The 18,596-nt window shown below is 39.8% G+C and overlaps 1 protein-coding gene across 2 annotated transcripts in view; it reads left to right on the top strand.

Moving 5' to 3' along the window:
* Window positions 1–15,646, top strand: part of dlgap2a (discs, large (Drosophila) homolog-associated protein 2a) — a 155,854-nt gene extending 140,208 nt beyond the window's left edge. For both annotated transcript variants that reach the window (XM_076748065.1, XM_076748067.1), the window contains 5 exons: window positions 3,770–3,858; window positions 4,021–4,460; window positions 4,636–4,727; window positions 8,925–9,077; window positions 9,203–15,646. In XM_076748065.1, coding sequence (XP_076604180.1) covers window positions 3,770–3,858; window positions 4,021–4,460; window positions 4,636–4,727; window positions 8,925–9,077; window positions 9,203–9,409 — 981 coding nt within the window. In that variant the 3' untranslated portion in view covers window positions 9,410–15,646. The remainder of the gene's footprint in view (window positions 1–3,769; window positions 3,859–4,020; window positions 4,461–4,635; window positions 4,728–8,924; window positions 9,078–9,202) is intronic.
* The last annotated feature ends 2,950 nt before the right edge of the window (window positions 15,647–18,596 follow it).

Below are 18,596 nucleotides of genomic sequence, written 5' to 3' on the forward strand. Positions count from 1 at the left end.
ACGTTTGGTTAAAAACTGTCTAAGGGACTTCATTTAGATGCAATCCAACCCCTCAACATCAACCCACCACCACTTTGAATGTCTCCTTGATTGTCAGAACATCATATCATTGGGAGATGGCAGATCACATATTCACAGTGAGGGCACTGATGTCATGACATTTTATCAAACTGGCGGAGGCAGATAGTGTTATGATGGATTTTTTGGTTGGTAAAATCATGAAATTTAGACTATTTAATTTTCTTCACCAGAATTGTCTTTAAAAGAGCATATTGACTTGATTATATAATGCTTTAATTAACTGGGCCAAATCTCTTAAAATAACTATTTATGCTGAGTTAGTTTGTTAGTTAATTAGTTAATTATAATTGAGTTTGTAAGCGGTCACTGATTTCTAGATGAATTTCCTTGAAAGAACTGCTGAGTTTAATACAACAATAATCTAATTAAATTTATAATTCAATAAATACAGAACAAATCCAAATAATTAAACATTTTTGAGACTTTTGAGACACCTCACAGTGCGTGCGTGCGTGTGTGTGCGCGCGTGTGTGTGTGTGTGTGTGTGCGTGTGTGTGTGTGTGTGTGTGTGTGAAATCCTGGCTCCCACAGCACTCTTTCAGTGTACATACAACTCACCTGGTGCATTTATAGGCTTAAATAACTACAAGGCTGCATCATTGCCTGCCAGTTTTTTAATAGCTACCATTTCAGTTGAGTGCCTGCTGCAACACATTACTGTCATGAGATGATGACAGTAATGTCTCAGGGCTTTGCAAATATTGATTTTTCAGTATTGCAAACAGCTTTGGGTGCATGGGCATCATATCATATGGCCAATCAATCTGTTTCATCTGTGACTGGAGGTATAATTAACCTGAATTAGCCTGCCTCTTTATCGATTGGCCTTTTCCTTTTGGACACCCCCGTCACAGAGGAGGTCAACGTATTTGTAATCTTTGATCTCTGACCTTGTGGACTAGATGTTGTCTTGACTTCCCGTAGTCCTTAAGGATCAATTTATTGCTGCCTTAAACAACCTTTTGCTACTCTAAAGTTGTACTGATTGATTTATTTACAAAAATAGTTTTAATTGGAGCCATAATGAGGTCGCGTGCAAAGCTTTTAACCTTAAACACAGTCTCACAGAGGCTGGGAAAAGTTAACTGGCGGTGCTTGCGTGTTCTGGATGAGAGGTGAATACACAGTTGTTCAACTTTTTGCTGATCCTCAGTTTCCACACCTGTGCTGACGTTGTGACTGTGATTACCGATGCAGTGTGTGTGTTTATATTTGTGTGTGCACACCGGCGTATCATGTACGTTTACCAGAAGATCTTCAGGGAAGGTAAGCCTGTTGGACATAAATCTCAGTGCCTCGTGGATAGTTTGTCCTCCTTCCGTCCTCATCCATCACAGACATGAAACTCATTCTCTTTTCATGAGGTGGACTTTGCTCTGCTTCTAACACAAAATAATGGAGGTCACCTCGGCAAGCTGCTCCACACTCATTTCCTCCCTGCTAACAGCTTCTCCCAAACGGCCTGACAGAATACAAAATGGCTCTCCAAAAATGTCACTCCACAGCTTTAATACTGACCACTCTGCACCAAAGGTAGGGTTGACATTTCCTTACAACAGAGGCTCACCTTATTTTGAAGCAGTGCCTTTGACTCACTCTCATAGTCATGATACTACAGTAAGCTGAAGATTTATGAATGTCACATGCTCTGAAGGGCCCATATGGATGTTTCTGGTTGACTCTTGCGATCATTTTGATGGAAAAGGGAGGGATGGCGTTCCTTATATTGCAGAAATATAAGCAGAGTTATCCTTTAGCCGCACTAGCAGCTCTTTGACGCACTTAGGCTCAGCAGTGCTAACATCAGCAGGTTAACAGTCTCACAATGACAATGCTAATGTGCTGATGTGGATCAGGTTCACCATCTTAGCTTAGAGAGAGAACATTTGCTAATTAGCACCAAACACAAGATGCATCTCAGGCTGAAGGGAATTAGTGTTAGTTTTGCATGTATTTAGTCATAAGCCAAAGTACTGCACAGTGACCACACGTCTCTCTCTACATCCAGCCACTCTGTACCACCAAACTTTTTATTTGCAGTACATTTCTGGTAAAGTCCCAGTGAAAAAAGCCTCGACAGGCACTAAAGAAGAAATACTGAAATGACAAAATAGACAAAGAGAGGCTTAAGACAGCAAAAGAAAGAAAAAGATTTTGACAGTAAGCCAGCAGGAAATTGTGAACCCTAGACAAAGAGAGAAGTGAAAGCAAAGAAATTAAACAAGAAAGAGATGAGCAATTGGAGAAACAAGCAATAAGTGACAGATAGAAAAGCGTAGCAAAAATGGTGAGCACTGACAGGGTGTCCATAAAGCCAGTAAAACACAGGGGCTCCAAGGAGCCGTGCAGGCAGCGATAAAGAGTCTCTGAGCCTGGGCGGCTGGATCAGGGTCACAGCCGTGCAGGGGCAGACAGGATCATCATCTGTCATTCTTCCTTCCCATCCCATAATATCCACTAATGTTGCCCTATCCATCACTGTGTTACTCTGGTCACACAGCTGTAAATACATGATAAAGACCAATTCATTGTACCTAACATTAAGAACTGAGAGCTTTTCTTGGGGATTTTGCCAGATATTTGTGTTATTTGTGGAAAAGTGAATAACAGAACAGAAATTAATTAGATATTTTTGCAGCCATTTGGGGGCAGTGCAACAACCTGCAACATTGATGTATTATCTCCTACATTCATATGGCTAATTTGTTAAGATCTGGCCACCTGTTGACTGTAAGTCCAATATGCACTGTTGGTTTAGCTTTTGTGCAGTCTAAAACAATTGAACACCTCTTTGGCTACTAAATGCTCATACTATGTGCACTAACTAGTTGCTAACTTCATTTGTCTCATGTTGTTGGTAGTCATGTAGCAGAACTGTGGATGTATCAGAGCTTTATCACCAAAAACACACAGCCTGTGTTCAGAAAGGATGGTGATTAGAGTGCGGTGAGTGCACCAAAACAGTAAAGTTGTGTGTTGGTTAAACCAAAACAATGGGCTGAAAGACTTCCAAAAGCTCTGTAAAGCTAAGGGCAACTGCAGAGTGAGGTGATAATTCTCTGTGGGTTTGTTTTCACAAACCCCTTCCCATTACACAGTGATTTGACCCATTGTTCATATAAAAGTATTGATCGATGCAGCCTTAACCTAATGGAGTCTTGCCTCCAGGGACAGAACAGTTTCAAGTAAGTGTTCTAGGACAGCAAAATACTCTGTTCCTTCTTTTTTCTACTTTGTTTACTGTATAATTGATGTGATAAATCATATGACCTGAATTTAAGAACTCTAACGTATGTGGTGGTGCACAGGTAATACTTCAACACAGCACTGTTGCGTTTAAAAAGTCTGCGGAACATTAGAAATATTATAAAAATTTCAGTCAACCGTGAACATTTGTAGCTTAAATGAGCTTTTTAAAGACACTGTGTGTTGTGCAATATAAACACACTGCACATCCTCCTTCATTTTCTTAAATTAATTTCCACAGAAACCTAAAATCCTCTGCAGGGAACCTCTTCCATCTTGTTGCCTTTGCGGCCTCCATAAATCATACGATGTTTACTTTCTGACAGGCGGTGTACAGTTAAGGTGCTCTGTCCAGTCCCAAACCAATAAACCCAGAAGCATCGAGAAATGGTAGCGCAAATAATGAGACGCACTTTTCGTTTGTATGATTTCTTCGCATTAGGTGGAAGCAGCCACGGACTCCGAATCTGAAAGCAAAGGCTCGCGGGAGTATCACTCTGTTGGGATCCAGGTGGAGGACAACAAGAAAGGGTAAGATAATGGTGATGGGATTTTAAGGTCATTAGAGAGCCTCAATCTCTGATGTTTGCTCTCACTTTATGAAAAATAATCCCATTGTCTCTGCCCTTATTTGCTATTGTGGCCTGTATGTATAAACGTGTGTGTGCTTTCATCTATTTCTTCCTGCCTCAGACAGGGCAGGTTCAAACGCTCAAACAGTGTGACTGCAGCTGTGCAGGCGGACATGGAGTTGGAGGGCTTCCCTATAATGGAGGACAAGGGCCTGCAGTTCGGTGGGGGCTTCCAGCGTCACTCAGAGCCCAGCACGCCCACCCAGTATGGGGCAGTGCGAACAGTGCGCACCCAGGGGCTGTTCAGCTACCGTGAGGATTACCGTACCCCCGCTGAACCTCCCAGCCCCAGGGAGACCACCAGCGAGGCCACCTGGCAGCTGGAACCCCCCTCCACACGGGAGAACACGGTCTCGTCGGGCGAGTCGGGCAGGGCGTCCCCCTCCCTGAGGAGGGATGGCAGCTGGTTCATGCAACTGCTGCACACGGAGACCAAGAGGATTGAGGGCTGGTGTAAGGAGATGGAGGCCGAGGCTGAAGAGAATGACCTGTCAGAGGAAAGTGAGTGTTGAATGTCTGATCTGAGGTTCCCTTTGTGCAGGCAGATAGAAAGATAGTTTGTTTTTTTTTTTTTTTTACTTTACTGAACCATGAGCACTGTATAGTATATGTTGTACTTGATATGCTGTGTGTGTGTGTGTGTGTGTGTGTGTGTGTGTGTGTGTGTGTGTTTCAGTCCTAGGCAAAATCAGAAGTGCAGTGGGAAGCGCTCAGCTGCTCATGTCTCAGAAATTCCAGCAGTTCTACTGGCTATGTCAGCAAAACCTGGTAAGAGACCTATCAAAAAGAGGGAGCGTGCCCGTGTGTGTGTGTGTGTGTGTGTGTGTGTGTGTGTGTGTGTGTGTGTGTGTGTGTGTATGTGTGCATGTGTGCATACGCATTTGACGATTTGTTGTCTGAAATGATTTATCTTCCTTCTTACATCATGTTTATAGTGTGGTGAAAGTTACTCTATGTCAACTGTCTTACGTGGAAAAACAGACAATTTACAGTAAATATTACGGTTATGTTTTATCCATGTTAATCACCACAAAAAAAAAAACATCACATCTACATAATTACCCACAATCACTGACAGTTAGGGACATTAAGTCTTTATGCAGCTCTGCATAATTTGTGTATGATTACATATGAGTGGTAGAAGCATACGACAAAAAAAAAGAACGGACGGAAAGAAGAAGAAGGATTAAAGGTGGGCGAAATGAACCAGCTGCCATTTTCATTATTCAACCAATATGTTAACCATTATTTTCCATATATTGCAATGTATAAATAATTTCTCAGTCTCAGTAGAAAAGTCAGATTTTGTTATTTTCAAACTCAGATTCTATAATGCATAAATCAGAAAACACCACATCATATTCATTAAATGAGTATCATGCAGCTGCATCATGAAAAAAGTGTCCAAAAACACAGGTTTTATCATTAGAAACAGTTCCACACTCCTTTATTTGTCCTCACAACCTTTGTTTTCCAACCATCAATACACATAACAAACTGAATCAAAGCCCCCTGAATTTCATTGATTAAGGAAAGCTACAACACTGAGAATCAATAGCTATATATCACATTTATATGCCACCTGAACATTTAAAAACACATGAGCGTGGATAGGTGTGTTTCCAGCGATGCAGCTTGGTCCTGAGAAGAGCAGACAGAAACAGAAGACTGAGCCAAACCTGGGTTCAAACAGACCTAAACATCCAGACACCAGCCGCTCTATTGCTCATCCAGTGCAGGAACACACCCAGGGTCAGGGATTTGTGCCTCATATTTTTCTTGCACAGTTCACAACTCGTTTTATTGATCTGAGCCAAGTACCCAATATTTCAAATAAAGTTGGTGCGGAGTTATGAGAGTTCGTGTTGCTGTTTATGCAATGTGCAGCAGGAACTGCTCATTCGGAGGAAGAGGGGGCTGCATGGGGATTAGATACAGTGAACCAGCCTTTTAGAGCAAGTCAAGTATAACTTTGTCCCACTTAAATAGGCTGCATTATGCAAGTTTAATTAACAACTTTTTCATTTCAAAAAGCTGCAGCGTTTTGTCTGCATGACAAATACATACGGAACAATATTCACTTCATACTTTGTTAAATAAATGGCCGCATATTAGAAGCTTAAAGAGATGTCTAATTGTCTAATCAGCCTGTTTCTCTCTACCTCATGGATCAACTTTCATAAAGCTTGACTCAGAAACGTTCTAACAGAGAGACAAACCGTGTGTGTGGAGCACTTCTCTGGGAGGAGCTCCAGGATTAAAAGCACACACTGACATAGCCAAGGCTTAAAACTCACTGACTCCTTCTAAATCTGCCAGCTCTGGATATTTGAAGCCTTAAGACTTCTGAGACAGTTTGCAGAACATCACAAGTTCAGGGGTCAGAATAAAGCTGATGAAATGCTGAGGCACTCCCTTGGTAATTACAGATAACAGAAGAGTGTTGTTCCCAGCTTACCTGACATGATGGATACTGTGATATCATGAATGTGGAGTAATTTAGATAACTTCTTTGGTTGTACAAAAGAGAATTATACTAATCTCATAATACTATACAAATATCAAAGTAAAACTTAGACCCTGCATTGGAACATTATGCAAATTTAGAGGATTTGAGTCATCCCATATGAGATTTCAAAAAAATGAAAGGTCGTTATGCCTCCGTGCCAGCTGGTGTTGAGCTTCAGGTGATTGTTGTTGCACTGTGTGATGAAGCTCTCTATCAGTCCTCTGTAAAAAATAATCTCTCAGTGAAGACAGCATGTGTTTTACTGGAGATTATTCAGTGGAATCGAACATGACAATATAGATCAATATAACTTCAATTTCACCCAAAAATACACTTAATACCTTTTATTAAATTCCTTTAAAGTCTTCACTACATACATACGTGCAGGGGTTTGGGTTGGTTGGTTGAGGGACGCAACAACAAAGTGATAATTCTAGTTCACATTTTGAGCTTGTTATTTGTGATGCAATAACGTTTTGCTTTTATATAATCATAAATGTTTCAAGTCAAATTGAAGCGTCTCTTTGATGCATTCCTTGTTAAAACAGGGTAGTGTGGCAGAATATGATGCTGCTCTGTAAAGCAGAAAGAATCACTGGTAGCCAAAAAAACAATAAGTCATAAGTCACCCATGACTGTAGCATAGAGAATACCAGCCACTGCCTTCATAATATATATCTATTGGACCATCAGACAGCAGCAGCCCTCACAGCCACCTCATCTAAATGTCACAAGATTTAGAGCTGGAGTGTGGGAATGTCTGAGGGGTTAGAGAGTCCACACGTCCCATCACAGATTTGAAGTAGGTCCACGATTTCTGGAATCTGGCATCTGACACAGCTTCGCTGGTTCTGCTGGCCTGAGACACAAGAATATATTGCTGCAACCACTCGCAAACAACCTGAGCAACCATGCTATTTGTGAACAATATGGTCCATATCTAGATCCATGAACATGACGTCAAAGTTCTGCAAATGTCAAACTGTGTATGTTTTGGAAGTACAATTACAAATATGATTAGCTGCATTGACACTCAAGGCCTCATGTGCCAGAACAACATACAGCCAGTGTATATAAGAAGAGGTCAGAGTACATTTAACATTCTCGCCCAGCTGAAGCCCACCCAGGGGAAGGAAGTATTTTCATATCATTCATCTGGAACACACACAGCTTTATAATAAACAGTGTCCTCAGTGCTCGGTTTCTTAATCGTAGGCAAAAAAATTGCACTCATTTATTTATTCAACGTTATGTCCATCGTCCACACAGAGAGCATGACCTTGATGTTATCAGCACCATGTTGTTTAAAAAGGCCCCAGAATTGTACAGTGCAATGAGCTCCTTGTATGACGAGACCACTGTTGAAACAGCACTCTTTGTGTGATACCACAGATCAGTGCTGTAATAACAATACGTTGGCTCTGCTCAGAGAACCCATTTCAGATTGGATTTCTGAAAAGATTAATGACATGCACGCATTTAATTCAAGATCATTTTCACAAATTAACATTATTTTGTCACGTTGCAGCCGCACACAGAATAAACAGAGAGAGAAAGATTGCTCAGTTTTAATATTTAATGTTGACATATTAATGGGTGTAATGCTGTTTTAGAGCGAAGTGTGAATCACTGAACTTGTTTTCCACAGCTCAAATATTATGGACTACAGATGTTCAGGCCATATTACCATTCTCTCAACATTAAGACTACATGACCCATAAACTTTGATTTCTTGAGAGCACATAAAGATACATGGTAGCATAGGTGGGTGGAGTTTTTCTCCTAACATTCATGGTCATAGCTCATATATTTAGTGACTCATCAGGGGTTCCTGCGTGTTGGTGTATTATAGTTACCAAACAGCTGATGTGTTTTCTTTTCAAGCATCTCTGTTCATATCTGCACTTAAAAGTCTGTAAGCAGAAAGGTTTGGGTTCATAAACAATGAACCCGGACTAAGGGGGAGTGACCGAACGGCCCAAGCCTAACACAAAGAGCTGGACTTATACATTTGAAATTACCTCTAAATCCCATTATTAACAGCAAGCATTTGCACTGAATCTCCTGACTCATTAAAACCTGCAGCCACTGTAAGCCAGTTGCAGAGACAATCGGTTGCTCCTCATTCTGATGTTTCTTTCATGTCAGGAATCGAGTGATGAAAAGGGCTGAAGTGACAAAGGCAGTTTATTATTCCTGAGTGTCATCACATTATTTCGGTGTCATCACAAGTTGTTATCCTTCCTTTCAGCCAAAATCCGCAAAACTGGTGTTCATGCCTGTTTTGAGTCTGATAAGGACATCTAGTGGATCTAAAATGAAGTGCAATAAGTAGAATGGGCATGAGTCTTTTGTATGCATATGCTGCTTATTATCTGGACTGCAGGAGAACAATCTGTCACCTCAGACAGTAATGTTATCTTTATTTTGCCTCCTCTCATCCGTGTTCCCCTTAGGACCCCAGCGCCATGCCACGGCCCACCTCTCAGGACCTGGCTGGGTTCTGGGACCTACTGCAGCTCTCCATCGACGATGTCACCATGAAGTTTGACCAGCTGCAGCAGATCAAGAACAACAACTGGAGGACCGTAGACAGCCCAGAAAAGAAGGTGAGGGATTGCCTTGGCACTGAGCTCAGACAGCCAGTTGCATGCATTTTGTATAATAATTGTGAGCCAAAAGCAACCAACTGACCGAATTTGCACCCCTTGATTATTCTCTTTTCTTCCTAAAGCCACCAGCTCCCTTACCAAAGAAGACAATTCGGCAGAAGAGCATGATTACGAGGGAGAAATCCCTGGACCTCCCAGACAGGCATCGACAGGAGGCCCGTCGGCGGCTCATGGCAGCAAAGCGGGCTGCCTCTTTCCGGCAGAACTCAGCCTCGGAGCGAGCAGACAGCATCGAGATCTATATTCCCGAGGCTCAGACTAGACTTTGAGAAGATGGGGTCCGGGGCCGACATGCCTCCCTGCTCCCACATTCAAACAACTTTAAAACTAGCCTTTTTTCTAGACTGCTACTCTCTCTACTCTTCCTTTATCCATCTGTTGTCTGATCTCGATAGCCATCCTCAGTGCCCATCGCCAACACCATTGGTCTGTAGGATGTGCCAAGCCTCTTCTCCCATTGCCAGAATAAGTGTTAGCAGAAATGTATGTCTGACATGGGTTGGTTGGGTCTCTACTTGGTTTGCTGGTGATCGTTATACACAGCCTACAAGCTCTCTCATCCAATGTCCTGGATGGGTACGTCTGTAGTTTTTCAGCATTTGCAAAGTGCCATTTAAAAAGTGCAGCTTTGAAAACCTACCAGCAACCAGGCCTTTGAGCTAAAAAGAGTAAATGAGAGAAATTATATTTATTTCAAGTTGTTCAAAAACAGTCAAAGTTAGTAACCCTTCAGTATTTTTCAATAATTTATGGTTACATTATGATTATACCTTTTGTTTTTGGGGGGGGTAAATGTTAATTACAAACTAAATGTCACAAAATTGTTGTGAGTTCAAAACTTTGAAAAGTGCCAATGCTTGAAATACCTCAACTATGTGCATGTGGCACTGATCACCCATTCAAGGTTATTCAGGCAGCCCTCATAAGCTCTGGACTGGTCAGTGTTGAAAAATGCAGCTTTCTACCCAATCTGGTTGTAGTCAATCATTTTTCCCGGTCTGGATTGGTGGAAGAATGACGTCTGTCAGCTCATTAACATGCACAATTCAAACCACTTTCCTATACATCTCATGTTCCTGTTGCCAACTTTCAAATATTGACATTTACTTGAAGCTGAAAACATGCAAGTCTTGTGCCAACATTTTCATTATGTCAATGTAGTAGAAAAAACTATGAAGGTTTGTGTAACTCTTTAGATCAAAATGTGTAGACAAATGCACTTATGCACTTATTACAATTCTCTCTATTTCCAAGGGAAATGTACATACCCAAGTTCACAATAGTACTGTTGTATTTTTGAATTGTGAGCGGGAAGAATATTCATTGTGTATTTTTTTTTTCCCTCATGTCCACTGCTTGCCTGCCCTCTCTATCGCTGTTGGCAAATCTAGATTTGTTGCAAACATACAGTGGCTCGATCATATGTAGAAAAACATACTGCTGTGTTTTCATCTAATATACAGTACTTGTCTCAGGCCCTTTCAAGTAGTGCCCTCGGCTGTAGTTAATGAGGAGTGATAGAAAAACTGCCAAAACAAAAACAAAATATCTGCATACTAGTTTCTTTAATCCAAGAAAAAAAAGGTTGCAAACTTCATGTTTCTTGAAGAGTTGTGTTGCTGAAAATTTCCTGAAGCAGTAGCATAACTGCATTCACTCCCTCTAGGAAAGGCTGGGAAATAATGAAACAAAATTGGGGCAAAGGCATTCCAGAGGGATGCAAGCAGCAAACTTTGCAAGTCTCCTGCTGAAAGGAAATACAGGAAGAACAGGGAACAAAAATAACAAAACACACCTCAAATTAACCTACATAACAATATGCTAATGACATGGCGGCTAAGTAACTAAACGTGTACATTAGGTTGGCATAATCAGACATTTTCATCTCTTTGGAAATCACATGAAAACTGCTAACTTCACATGAGGAACAGGGAACTATCTGTAGGTGGCTTTGTGTGCCAGTTTCTGGTATTTTGTCACAACATCATGTAATTAGCTCGATATTATCGTTTGCCTTTGACTCCTATCACAGTGTTGAGATGTACCAGTTGTACCAGCTCTTCGTAAATTCAAATTTAGCCCGCTAATAACTTGTTTAATGCTAAGTGGAGATTTCCACATGCATGCTAACTACCAGGTGTAACTGTTACCTAGCTAAATGAACCAACTGACACAACTGATGTTAGCTTGCTAATGTTGAACTGTATGTACACCATTAAATTTAGGAGTAAAAGAGTTAGTATGAAATGTTGTCAGCATATCTTCCCTGACACTTGATCAAAATGATGTTTAATAATGATGTAAACTGTTAAGTTTTTAAATTGTGTTTCATGCAAATAACAAAACACACTTCAAACATTATGAAATGCTAATGACGTGCCAGCTAGATAACTCAACATGTACATTAGGTTAGCATATTCAGAGATTTTTAACTCTTTCTAAACCAAATGAAAACTGCTAACTCTACATGAGGAACAGGGAACTATCTGTAGGTGGCTTTGCAGGCCAGTTTGCATATTTTGTCACAACATCAGGTAGCTCAATATTATCGTTTGCTGTTGGTTCACATCACAGTGTTAAGATGTACCAATAGTACCAGCTCTTTGTAAGTTCAAACTTAGCCTGCTAATATCTTGTTTAGTGCTAAGTGGCGATTTCCACGTCAATTAATTAAAATGGGTTGACAACACAAACAAATTCTATAGATTAGTGGATACAAATACACACGCATGCTAACCACCAGGTGTAACTGTTACCTAGCTAACTGAACCAAGTGACAAAACTAACATTAGCCTGCTAATGTTGAAATGTGTGTATCCCTTTAGATTTAGGAGTAAAAGAGTAACTATGAAATGTAGTCAACATATCTCACCTCACACTGGATCAAAATGATTTTTAGTAATGACATTGACTGTTACGATTTGAAATTATATTTCATGAAAATAACAAAACACACCTCAAATTAAGCTAAGCTACATAACGATATGCTAATGACATGCCAGCTAGATAACTAAACGTGTAGCTTAGGTTAGCATAATCAGATATTTTCAACTCTTTCTAAACCTCATGAAAACTGCAAATTCTGAAACACGTGTTTTTAATTTCAATTAGTAAATGCTGACAAGCTAAGACATTATATTCTGCTTTTATGGTGCTGCTTGATATAGTAAATCTGTAGTTTTTAGTCAGTAGATACGAACAATTTAGGAAGGATTTCACACACAAACTTGGTTATGGATTTACGAACAGCTGCTGCAGCCCAATCATTGTACAGTATGTGATGTGAAAGTGGAACACCTGAAGAGCCTTGGATAAGAGTCTCCATTGGTCATAGATTTTACTTCCAGGTGGATTTAAGTAAATTGCTCATAACTCATCTTCAGCAAAAGCTAAAATTCTGCTGCTGGTTACTATCACGCTTTGGTCCAAGCAACTTGAAAATCAGTCTTCACTGTATTGCCAATGTTATATTCAAATCACTGACCTAAAGACTGAAGTTTATTGGTAAAAACTTTGGATAATTAACAAGTAAATGGTGCTGTTGTTTCTTTAGTAATTACAGTACTACACAAACAATCGATGCAACATAATGTGCTGTCAGCTAATCAATACATCACTTAAAAATCTATTTTTATGATGTAGAAATTTGTGGTTGAGTGATTTTGCCAGTGTCCGTTATGAGTAGGACCAGGGAGATTTATTACATAGCAGTAACAGGGTTAGGGTTTAGGGTTTGTACTTTGTGTGTATAAGATGTTTTTTTGATGAGTGTGTGTGTCTGTGTGTGTATCTTGTTTTGTTTTTTTTTTAATGCAGTGCTGACTTACTCAGAAAATAGATGAATCTGGGGTCAGCGTGGCTTGATTTCCTCATTACTATCCAACATGTCAGGTCACAGTGTGTGTGAGTCTGTCTTTCTCACACACACACATACACATAGACAGAGATACACATTGTCCCTATGTCATCAGTACTCTATTGAAACATATTTTAGATAGCATAGCATATAATTTACTGTTTTGTGCTATAGATTGTATTTTTGATAAATGCAATCAGAATTGTTAAATCATATGCATCTTTGGCACAGCGCTTAAGACATCATGACTCCGGGCATACAGCGGGTAAATATAGTGTTGATTTGTTCTAGTGTTCAAACCAACCTTTCACTGTATCAAAATACATGAGACATTGTTTGGTTGTCATACATTCTTGTAGCAGAGCTCTGACAATAAATTGCTGAGAGCTGAGAAGTATATTCAGTGCAACAAATCACCAAGTAACCAAAGTCAGGGTTTCAAACATGCAGTGCCATACTTCAATTACAGATTGGGCTTTCAGTTGCCCTCGGCTGAGTGTTAGATTACACTTTTTTCTTTAACACATCCATCAATAATTCTGCAGTTTTTTCATTGCAGAGGCAGGGGCCTTTAAAAGTATGACAGTGGGTTTCTGGAAAGCATTTGGGTGTGTGATGCCAGGCAGTTGGCAGAGCAGAGACATTCCCCTGCTGTTGCCACAGTGGCAGGCAGACGGGAGAGAGACAGACTTGGCCTGACATATGCTGGCTTAGAGGAGACGAGAGCTCTGCACTGAGCCCCAAACTGCTGGTGTTGTATGCTGTTGTGTAGCTGGAAGGCTGTTCTGTGAGGATCGCTAGGCGCTGTGCTGGGTATTTTTCAGCCTGCCTTTGACTAAGCAAAGCAGCTTATGTAAGATTTCGGGTCCTTGGTGAGATCAAGCAAACAGCCTCCAAGGCCCTTCAAAGCTTGTGTTGATAAATGTATTGCTGAATAGTGGCCTATACTGTAGAACTTAAGCATCAGCACTACACATATTTCTATCAGTCTGTGCTCGGCTAGTTTCACCGAAGGCTGTCATTGAAAACAACAGAGGAGTTTCTCTCTTATGCAAATCGATCTGGGCTGTGAAAAACATGAAGTGTATCCACCTCTTTGGTTCAGTTTTGAAGCATATCTCCTGCTCTTCCAAGAGGCATTCACATAATTGCAATGAGACCGTTTTTCAAGTCAAACCGTGAATGAACCATCTCATATAGTAAAGTGGAATCAGTTCAGAAGTAATGAGGGAGTGGGAAATGTTGAAAAGGATTTTGTGCAATAGAGACACAGACTTTAGTGAATTTATAGCTGCAGTTAAAGGTAAGAACTGGGCTTGCAGAAATCATACATTTAGTTTGAAAACCATATCCTTTTGGGGGAGAATTATCTGGGTACTCCTAAGACTCTCAGCCAGTTTCTAAATTATGAACGAAGTCTCTCTGCTTTAATGGCCAGGTCAGTAAAAATCATTTGACATCTATGAAAAGTTGTTTTTAACCTTTTCACTCATTTTTTGTCCAAATAGGTATGAACCCACCCTCAGATTAATGGGCCTCCTTGCAGAGAGACCTGGCATGTCCTTGTTGAAACTTATTCAGTGGGTGTTTTATGTTGGATTGCTTTGGTTGATGCACACTTGTGTGCTGTGCATGTCATGTGTGATTTCAAGATTCCTCACTTGTCAGAAAGCAGCTGTGGTGAATATTCTGTTGGAAAATATTATAATTTAAACAGCTAGTCAGCCACCAAAACCTTGTACAAGCCCCAAGGGGCAGAAAATTGCACCAGTGTCACATTAAATGTCATGAGGGCAGCAATTAACTTCAAGTGCCATCTTTTTGACCTATTCAGCATACTGTAAAATCATTCCTCTACAGAGCCACGTCCTTCATCAACTCCATGTGAGCAAACCATTCCTGCCATCGCCTACCTTTTCCCATTTCCAGCAACATATTTCTGTCATTTCAGCTCAACATTTGTGGCCTCACTTCTGATACAACTGTCTATCTGCTTTTAACTCTAGAGCCCATGATGTGAAATATTTCAAGGGGACTTTTTCGTAACCATGCCATGGAAAGCGCGTCAGACTCACTGAGATAGACTGATACAACACTTCCTTGAACTTGGAATGTGAAACCACTCTATAATTACTAGATAAAATGAAAAAGGTAGTTGTTTAGCTAAAACTATTTTCATCTCTTGTATATCATATCTATAGTGAGGATGAATATAATGCCAAATATTCATTATTTGTAAAGAAATATATATAGATATATAAATATATAATATATGCTTCACTGAAACATAACTATTTTCTGCATTTTCTCATGTTTTGTTGTCATTTTTGTTTTGTTATGGTTATTTTATAAGCTGATATGATGGCATGCGAAATACTGATTCTGAATGTAGGCTTATTTATTATTGTTTTTTTGTTAGAAAATTATGGCACTGTCCCACTGATATGTATTTATTTAAGTCAATCACATACGCATTTTTCAATGTGTGTTATTTCAGTGCAAGTTACCGTATAATTGGGTTATTTTTATATCATTTGACTAGTTTGCAACAACATATGCATTTTCCTCCATTCTTTCCTAGCTGAGCTATTGAAAGATTTTGCCTCTTTGAGTAGTTTGATCATTGCTGAGGTCATCCAGTGTAAATAATTCTGCAATTAAATTTTTGAAGAAAAAGTTTGGAAAATGTTGTCTGTGTGGTGCCTGTTTACTCTGAAAAGTCAAACCACAAACTTAGTAATGTAATCTCACCACTGTGCCAATTATAGTAGAATTTTAATATTAGTAAAGTGTTAAAAAAAAGAGATTTCTTTTCATATTGTCTGACTCCAAACTACATTATACAGCTCTTCAATTCTTGTGCTAATAACATCAGTATTCCTGGTGGTCGTATTCTAGCTCACAGGAGGAAACCTCAATGAATTTATCAAAGTGTTCTTGACATTTCATGCATTTTATATCCGTATGCAGGCTGCTAACCAAAATAGCAATGAGATAAAGATGAAGGGTAGCTCTGAATCATCTTTCTAAGAAAATTGTGCATTTACCTTTTACTCTTCTTGGTTGAGTGAGTCCAGACAGTCACCAGTGATTTGGCATTTATGTCATGAATATAATGTCACTTAATGTAAGAAATCAAAAAATAGAGTCACAGTAATGTAATGAATTTATGAAACACAGTCATAAAAGTATTCACATCAAATCCTCTAAATCAAACACAATATTGTTCAAAAACATTTTATTTGGATGAAGGCGCACTGTAGTGATACAAATCTGGAATGGTGTTTGTCTAAGGGGAATTATTAGTAGTGGAGCTACAGAGTCAAATTTGTTGCAGATCAAGACGTGATGTGTTAGAAAGTTGGTTGTGAACAGTTTTCATGATTTTCATGATGACAACAGACAGGTTTAGCATGCGTACTTTTGTCATACTCGTCTGACTCAGGCCCATGTCAATATAACAGCAGGTTTCATGCACTGCAGCCATGCTGACTTTATTGCCAGGGTTGCTTTGTTTAGTGTTGCAGACAAACAACCATGTGAATTTCAATGCAGATTTTCTGCCACTGTATCTATTTCTGTGTCCAATTACCATTAAATACCTATTATCATTAAACAACAAAAAAAACCCTCAGTGATATCCATTTGTAGATTCTAAAAACGCAGATTTCTACAGGCTATGGGGTGGTAAATCAGGACTGTACTTTCAAACTAAGATCAAAACATCCAAATGCCTAGTCTTAAAGACCCTGCACACTGGTGTTTTCCATCATTCTGGCAGTTTGTGCAATCTTTTAACCTGCAAAGTTCTTGTCAGGCAAATAAAAGAGGTATAATTGGTCTCCTCCTCAAAAGCTAACAGGTGAGTCAGGAAGATGTCAAAAAGTAACATGTAGTTAAAAGTAGGTTGATAAAACGTCTCAGTTCTTTTTGCTTTTCCTTTCAGTTAAACACCTGCTTGGTTTTATCTGTTCTTGTTGTCAATATGTTCATTTTTAGAAACCAGCCATTAACTAGGGCTAGGTCATTTCCATTAAAACCCACAGAAATCAACTTAAACCCTAACCTCTCTCATTCTCAAATACACAAGACGAGATCACCCCCTGTTGGACAAAGAAAACAATTCCTGGGTTGTTCAACTAAATATTACAGTTGGATTTCTCAACACACCTTTCTTCCTTTAATATCAAAAAATGTTTGAATAAAATAAATAAATAAATTGAACTTGACTTAAAGATTTGATCGGATGTATAGCTGTGATTATTACGATGTGATTTAGTTCCTCAAAGGCAGCTACTGCGTTTCATCGGTTATGACCTGTGGAGAGGTCACCACCCCACCAGTGACTGATATGTTCAAGACACTGATGTAGTATTAACAGAATTACCCAACCAAATCACAATATAACCCTGATTATTGTTGCTGTGGAAGGTGAAATGCTGTGATTGACTGAGTAGCATGTAGCCTGTTCTCACCAGTGTAGCAGCCCCTGCAGGACAGATCTGTATCAACTAAAGACTAAGCACTGCCATGTCACAGCAAGAAGGACCTGGGTTTCACCTGACGCTGCTCTTTTGTGTGAGGAGTCTTCAGGTCCTTCTGTCTCGGTGGGTTTCCTCCAGCGGGTGTGTGGCTATCTGTGCGTGTGAATGTGTGTTACCACCATGGCAATCTGTACAGGGTGCACCTCGCACCTTGAAGCTTGATCTGGTTTTATGCACAACTAAAATGATGATCTCACTATATTTTTATCATGTAACTGTATGTAATGTACGACAAAAAACAACATTGTATATTCTTATCTTTGAAGTATGTAGATGAACACAACATTTATTACATGTAAAACATGGAACCATATGTTTTCCTTATTCCGTGTTACACATTTCCCCTCAAGGCAAAACAGCCACATTAACATGCATGAGGTAGGTCTGTTCACCAGGCCGGACTTTGCTTTGATATTGAATTTGACTGTGGTCTTTGTTTTTTTGCATGGTGTGTATATCTGTAACTATGTTATGTATGAATTTATTAGAGAAGAAGCCACATCACATTTTGTGTACACAAGCAACAACCTACGAAGTAACCAGTAGGAAGGGAGGTTACCCAAGATCGGAGCGTGTTGACCAATGGGCTGTCCGGAAGTTTAAGATGGGCGTGTCTTTTTGTTTGGAGGTCACATGACCAAATTGAAAAGGTAAGATGTGGATTTTCCTGTTGTATCGAGCACTGTCAGTGCCGGGACGCAGTGTTCGGAGGACGCATGTCTGTTCGGTATGTATGACAGAGATTTTCGGCCGTCTGTGAGAGTAAAACTCACTGCTTTACACTTCTACGTCTTTTGTTGTCTTAGTCGGCCCGTCTTTTGTCTCCGCGGTTGTTTTTGTGCTAACTTTACAACACAGTGACCGTAAACTCGACTGACTCGTCATGGTTTTGCAAATGACTTGTTTATAAAACACTCTTCATCTGTTGTTTTTACAACAGATGAAGAGTGTTTTATAAGGAAACGGTCGCTCATCACTGTTTGAGGTCCAGACTCAAGGACCATTAAAGCTGCACAAGTTGAAAAATTTTTAAGTTGAACATTTCCAGAGTTGAGC

This window comes from Chaetodon auriga, chromosome 14 (assembly GCF_051107435.1).
Source record: "Chaetodon auriga isolate fChaAug3 chromosome 14, fChaAug3.hap1, whole genome shotgun sequence".
Classification (NCBI taxonomy): domain Eukaryota; kingdom Metazoa; phylum Chordata; class Actinopteri; order Chaetodontiformes; family Chaetodontidae; genus Chaetodon; species Chaetodon auriga.